At 52.3% G+C, this 7,146-nt stretch overlaps 1 protein-coding gene across 1 annotated transcript; it reads right to left on the reverse strand.

The window, feature by feature from the left end:
* Nucleotides 1–1,529: 1,529 nt before the first annotated feature.
* LOC123412498 lies at nt 1,530–2,873 on the reverse strand. Its single transcript, XM_045105451.1, has 2 exons — nt 1,853–2,873; nt 1,530–1,711 (listed from the first exon to the last, which is right to left on the reverse strand). The coding sequence occupies exons 1-2, from the start codon at nt 2,853–2,855 to the stop codon at nt 1,680–1,682; spliced, it is 1,035 nt and encodes a 344-aa protein (XP_044961386.1). The 5' UTR covers nt 2,856–2,873; the 3' UTR covers nt 1,530–1,679.
* Between the last annotated feature and the right edge of the window lie 4,273 nt (nt 2,874–7,146).

Consider the following 7,146-nt stretch of genomic DNA (forward strand, 5'->3'; position numbering starts at 1 on the left):
TCCTATCCCTACCCTCTATTTACATGTGCATGTCTTTACTTTCTGCTGCTATACTCTTAGACTTGGTGTGCTTGACTTGCAACAATTGCTAAAACCTGCCCACAACTAAAATTGGGAAAAGGCTAAGTTCTTATTTGGTCAAGTAGTCTAATCACCCCCTCTAGACATACTTCGGATCCTACAGTCCGGCCATGGTGGCGTCGGTGTCGTCCCATCCGCTAGGGGTGATGGGCTAGGTGGTGGGCTCTTGTGGTGGCTCGAGTGGCGGCAGATCTTGGGATCCCGCACTCGGGCACGTCGCGGGACGCGTGTGGCGGCCAGAGCTTCCTCTGGCGTCGACGACGCTTGATGCGGGATCACGATGGCAGGTGTCGTTGTATGGGCGACAACAATGGCGGGCGCGACGGTGGGTGCTCCCTGTAATGCCCGAAATCGGGGCAACAACCCCTCTTCCTCAACGGCGGCGGACTCCGTGGTGATGTGGGCGACTCGGAGATTGGATTTCGAGGTGGTGACGACCTTTTTTGAGGCTAGTTTTGATATGGGGCGTCCCCTCCATCAACAGATCGGGTTCGATGCGACTCTGCATGTGACACATGTGCCTCTTTTGAAGTTGTTGGGTAGTGCATGTTGCCAGCAGGTGAAGCCACTGGCGGATGCTTAGCAAAATATCTTATTCACAGACGTCAAGTCATGCCTATTACCAGCAGGTGATGCATGGTGGCTCTAGCGGAGGTGTCATGTTTAGTGTGTTGTTGTTGGATCGAATGTGGTGCGAGAGTAGCGGGAGGCAAATAGTATGTGACGTCTTTATCTTCCATTGCCGTCTCTAGATGTATCCGGTTATCGAGGTGTCGTTAGACAGATACAGACGGATGGTACAAACAACTTCAACAATAAGCTTAGCACCCAATGGAAACACAAGATCTCTCGTCGGGCTATGTCGACGCGCGCATGTGTCGTCTCCTTGCTCAAGGTCATGGAACTAAGCTTGACTTTGGGGATGCGAATCCGAAGTTTATCCTTGTGGTGAACTCTCCATCGTCGCCGCACGTACGATGATTTCTTTTTCAAGGTATAGCCTAGTAGATGTGTATTTTTCGTTTCTGATGTGTTTTTTAACATAGGGTCAGTGGAGCTACTATCATGAGTCATACGACCTCAGGGTTTATTTTCAGCTTTATTTCGGGTCCAAGTTGTTCGGCTACTGAATTTCACGTTATTAATAATATATAATTGCATGTATCGGGTGATGTAGAGGTTAGAGTCATCATTCTTCTTGAAAGAAAAAACAGTTTATTGGCAATGAATCCAGTTTTACGCATTGATTTTTATGAGCACGTGTATGAAGACTTCATAACTGTCATTGACATGATGAAGTCCGCTTTGATAGGGAAGCGGTTAAAGAAAAGGTCGAATAAGCAAAATGAAACGAGCAAGCTCACAGAGCCCACTAATTCGATGCAGCATAGGGTTTGTAGGTATACTTCGATGTAACGTGGCACTGATTTCCTAATGAAAGATTGATGTCGCAGATAAACATTTCATTATCACTATTGTTTGTCTACACAAAAGTATTACGGCAGTACACCACACGGCGGAGGAAATCATGGCGGCACGAAGAGCTCGTCGGTCGTCACTGTTGGATGAAACATGAAGCCGGTCAAAGATCCACCCCCTCACATGTTCGCTATTGATCCGGACGACAATCCTGCACAAGAGGTAACGACATCTGCATCAGCAAATTCAGATCGGCCTGCTGCGTTTAGTTCGTCTATTAATCCCACATCGTGAGGTTATCGAGGTTGCGAAATGCATGGTAAATAAGTACTCCGAGCGGCAAATATGCTACCTGAGGCGAGAACGGCCAAGAGAAGAGCGGCAATGGCGGCACCAGGCGCCGCGGCGCTTGACGGCGCGGCGTCCGCCGATGAGTCGCAGTTGGAGGTCGAGTTCCAGTCACCGCAGAGGCACAGGTCGCCGCGGCTCTCCACGTCGTGGCCGCACGCCCCGCCCGTGGCGCGGCACGCGCCGCAGAACCCCCGGTTCGCCTCCGGCAGCGCCCACGCCACCCGGATGCCGTACGCCCACCCGCCGGCCCCGTCCGCGCGCACCGGCGCGAGGCTGTACGCGCTGCTGTACCCCTCGCACTGGAGCCGGCTCACGTTCACCGCCCGGATGGCGCCCCACGACACCGCGCAGCACTCAGGCGGCACGGCCGACCCGTACGCCGCTCCCGACGGCCGGCGCCCGTAGTCGTCCCACGCGGGGCAGCCGTAGTAGTCGCCGCACCCCATCCCGGACACGTTCCGGCACGGCAGGTGTTGGTCGGGGAAGCCCTGGAAGAGCGGCGAGCTGGCGCGGCAGCCGAGCAGGAGGAACACGTTGTCCGGGTCCGGGGCCAGGAACGGCGCGCGCCACGGCTCGACGACGAACCCGTTGCCGCGGCCGCCCGGGGAGCGGTCGATGGCGCGGCAGTCGGACATGGCCGGGTCGTGCAGGGTGAGGCCGCGGTAGGCGTAGTCGATGTCGAGGACGCGGTAGGAGCCCGAGGGGAGGTGTAGCATGAGCGTGCGGTCGATGCAGTAGAGCAGGTCGCGGAACCCCGCGTGGCCGCACCCGGGGTGGAGCGCGAACGGGTAGTCCACCGTGATGTTGCCGCAGAAGGACCGGCACGTCGTGATGGACACGTTGGCGGCGGCCGCCGGCCGAGCCATGCCGCACGCGCACGCGCACAGAGCGAGCAGGGCGGCAACCAGGCGCGGACGTAGGAGCGCCATTGCCCCGTTACGAACTGCAAGGAGGCCAAGCGTGTGGAGGTTGGTAGAAGAAGATCGAGGGGGGCAAGAACGCATGCATTCTAGTTAAGCAACAAAGCAGCACGGATCGATTCCTTGCTTGCTTTTGGTGAAGAGCTGGGAGGCATCATTTGCTTTTCTTTTTCGGGGCTTTTGCTTTTGCTTTCTTTTGATTATTAAGTCATTATCAGTCTTCATGCCCAATGCTTTCGTATTCTTGCTCTCTCTTACATACATCTTGTAAAGAAGTGAAAGCTGCTACAAAATTGTACGTAGGTTGCACCGTTCAGGTCCAGAACCAAAAATCTATGGAAACACTATAAATCCGATGTCAGAATTTTCGTTCGCTCGCATGAACTGCCTCTGCGCTGCCCGTTTCGCTGCACGGATCTCAGAGCAGAAGGAAGCCACGTCACTGTTTCTATTTATTCGGTAGCTACAATATAAAATGGGCATGAAGCTACGTGGGTTACAACAATTTCTGTTCTTCTTTCACGGGTGGCAAAAATATGAAAAACATTACCATGACAAAACTATTTTCTTTCTCTCAATTCATCCATAGTAATTTTATTAATTATTTTGTGTACTTTACCATGGCAATTTTTTAACCATGGCATTACTCAAATGCTTCGCTCCCGCGAAGCTCCAAAACAATGTCTCATCTTTTATCCTAGCGACGACGACACCTACTTAGACAACATTGTTACAGAAGATCCTTGCATTCCTCTCTTTCCACACCTCCCAAGAAATAAGCAACATCAAGGAAGCAAGCGGTTTTTGCGATTGGGTTTACTTAGTTGCGTTGTGGTTCCAGCACTCTTTAACGGAAGTCGTGTCACTCCAATCAAAAGGATGTATATTATGGAGACCCATCCAATCTTTGATCATGTGCCAAACCCTCATAGTGTACCGACACTAGAATAAAAGGTGGGTCACCGACTCCTCGAGTTGTTTTCAAAGGGGACAAAGATTGCAGTTTGGCCAGCCACAATGTTGTAGCCTTCTTGCCATCCATATCCTATTGTTGATTGCCAGCCATGCGAAGAACTTGCATTTAGGAGGCGCTCAAATCTTGCAAACGGTCGGGATCATGGACATGTGAGTATGGCCCGAGAATTGCGTCTTGTAGGCTGTCATAGTCGAGTAGAGCCCGTCAGAAGTGAATTTCCATGGTATGGTGTCGCGTGTGTGGACGTCGAGGTGGACATGGGAGACCCTCTCCCAAAGGGAGACAAACTCAGAGAGGTGTTCAATGATGATGCCCTGAACAATGTCGACCTGGGACGTCGAGTAGTTGTCTCGTAGAGCCGTAAGAACCGAGCAATGCTTGTGCTTCGACAGCCCAAAGATTTGAGGAGCCAAGTCTTTGGGCCTAATCCCATCAAGCCAAGAAGACTCCTAGAACTTGGCACGCATGCCATCCCCAACTTGGATCTTGGTAGCAACATCAAAGATATTTCGATCATTGTCATCACAAGGGGTTCCCAAACCAACCCATGGTTTTGTTAGGGAACGTTGCATGGGAAATAAAAAAAAATCCTACTCACACGCAAGACCTATCCATGGTGATGATCATCTACGAGAGGGGAGAGTTCATCTAGATACCCTTGTAGATCGCTAAGCGGAAGCATATATAACATGGTTGATGTAGTGGGACATCTTCGCGAACCAAATCGCAGCCCGTCCCGCGATCTCATCATGATCCGTCCCACGATCCCATCATGATCCATCCCGATCTAGTGTCGAACGGACGGCAGCTCCATGTTCAGCACACGTATAGCTCAACGACGATCTCCGCCTTCTTGATCTAGCAAGAGAGACGAGGAGGTCGTTGAATTCTCCGGCAGCACGACGGCTCGAGATGATGGTGGTGGAGCTACTCCGATAGGGCTTCGCCGTACCGTACCAAACTAGCTACAGGGTGTCACGAAGTGGTGGAGGGAGAGAGGGTTGCGCCTTGGCTTGAGGTGCCAAAATCCTCTCTCACTTCCACTATATGTATGAGGGAGGGGAGGGGTGAGGCCCTAGGGCAAGGCCGAGCCAAGAGGTGGAGGAGGAGTCTTCCTCCAATACAACTTGGAAGGAGTCCTCCTTCCCAATTCGGTTTTAGCCCTTCCTCCTTTCCTTTTTCTCCCTTGGCCTAAATAGCCTCTTTGGGCTGGCCACCAGCCCACTAAGGGTTGGTGCGCCACCCTTGGGCTTCTTTGGTTCTCTCCCGGGTGGGTGGCCCCTCCCGGTAGAACTCCGGAACCCATTCAACACTCTTGGTACTTTACCGATAATGCCCGAAAACTTTCCGGAAGCCAAATGGATACTTCCTATATATCAATCTTCATCTCCGGACCATTCCAGAAATCCTCGTGACGTCCGAGATCTCATCCATGATTCCGAACAACCTTCAGTTACCAACATCAATATTTCAACTATACTGAAACGTCACCGAACCTTAAGTGTGCAGACCCCGCGGGTTCGAGACTATGTAGACATGAACTGAGACACTCTCTGGTCAATGATGGGGATATCTACCTAGGGTAGGGCCATAGGCCTGACCTACATGTCCTACCTAAGGGCACCTCATTAAAGACTTGAAGACTAAAAGGAGGGCTCCGACTGGATAGCCATAGCGTCTGAATCACTCGGAAGATTCCCCCCTTCACTCGACAATCAACTTTCACTCGGAAGAACCCGAAGCCAGTCGACACAGAAGACCAGAAGCCACTCCAGGGAGGCCAATGGCGAGCGTTTAGCTGGTCGTCATAAGTAACATTACTTATGTACGTTATCAGTAACGTACGCCTTTAAACTCCATTGATTAAACCGTTGGTTGTCGGGTATTGATGAGGGGCATCGCACTCTGTATAAGCCACCCCTCCCCTCTGGCACAAGGGTTCGCACCCCCTCTAACACGCATTCCACACTACAAGAGCTCCCGAGCACTGAGACGTAGGACTGTTACCTCCACGAGAGGGGCGTGAACTCATACATCTTGTGTACAAGCTTGTCGTAGCTAGGACTCTGCCCTCTCCTTTCGTACCCCACACCTCTACTGCCAGGTTCATTCCCATGATAGTTGGCACCCACCGTGGTGCACGCGTCAAAGCGACTTCCGTCAAGTTTGAGATTTTCATTCTCCGTCCTGTCTTCCGGCAGCGATTCGTTCTTCGGCTGTGAGATCCGTCTCGGCGCGCTCGTCTTCATTGCCGATGATTCGACATGGCTTCAGGAGGCGCCTCTCGACGTCGAGGCGCTCCCGGTCCGCGGGGCAATGCACTTCCGTGCAAGTTCCTACGGCGTACTCCTTCGACAGCCATCAACCCCGGTGTCGACTGTTTGCCCCGCTGCTCGTCGCCACAAGCGATATGGTCGCTCACGACTCCAGCGATGGGTGAAACACATCGTGGCTCGCCAGACATCATCTCCGTAGATTGCGGCAATCGAGTCCGCCGAACCTCTTCGAGGCGCATTCGACTCAGCGTCAATTCAGTCTGATGTTCCTTCCGAGTGCGAGATGTGCAATCCTGCGGCGGAGGTCTTCATGGTGGGTTCTATGGAGAGCCCGCCTGAGTTCGATCGCACCCAGCGCGAGGCTGGAGAGCCGTCGAGTGGACATGCCCGCCAACGTCCTCCAGTTTCCAGTCGGCATTAGCAACAACTATTTTTTAGTGAACCACAAAACAACGTCGAGGTATTTCGTACTCCGGTACTAAATGTTGCAGCTGCTGCTAAGATAGCAGATTTTATTCAGCCATCAAACTCAGAGGCTGGTAGAGGCTTAGAGCAGATTCATACTTTGCTTCAAGCAGCGCAACAACAAAACTCAATTGTATCAGAGTAACTCAATATATTGCACAGTAATTCCCCCAGAGCAGATACGGTTCGTTCAGTTTACAGTCCAGGGTCACCTCAACGCCGCAGAGGCGGGGGTTACCGAGAGGATCAGCACATAGATCAGGGGCGAAATCAGCTTGCTCCGTGTTACCGCCGTCGGGTGCATTCTCCTCCGCGGAGTGGTTTGTATGTGTCCCGACAATATGACGATAGACGCCCATTCGGTGATGAGCGTTGTCCTAGGTTCGATGCGAGGAATGTACTTGCCTAGAGGAGGATTTATAGGGGCATAGCTCATAGAGATGGTTTTGACAGTGATCGCCCAAGTGGAAGCGGCATTGTGGTCTTTGGCCCCGAGTGCTTGAGTAGAGCAATTCGTTCTGCTGATATTCCCCCCAACTTTAGGTTGGCAGCTGGAATAAGTAAGTTCATAGGAGAATCTAAGCCTGAAACATGGCTCGATGACTACCGAGTGGCAGTGCAGATTGGCGGAGGTAACGACAATGTCACCATGAAGCAT

Source organism: Hordeum vulgare, chromosome 1H, assembly GCF_904849725.1.
Source record: "Hordeum vulgare subsp. vulgare chromosome 1H, MorexV3_pseudomolecules_assembly, whole genome shotgun sequence".
NCBI lineage: Eukaryota > Viridiplantae > Streptophyta > Magnoliopsida > Poales > Poaceae > Hordeum > Hordeum vulgare.

Excerpts from the sequence above, each read along its gene's own strand:
- LOC123412498 (XM_045105451.1), bottom strand. The coding sequence starts at position 2,855 with ATGCGTTCTTGCCCCCCTCGATCTTCTTCTACCAACCTCCACACGCTT. Across the intron at positions 1,712-1,852 it reads CTTGGCCGTTCTCGCCTCAG|GATTGTCGTCCGGATCAATA; the intron begins GTAGCATATTTG and ends CCTCTTGTGCAG.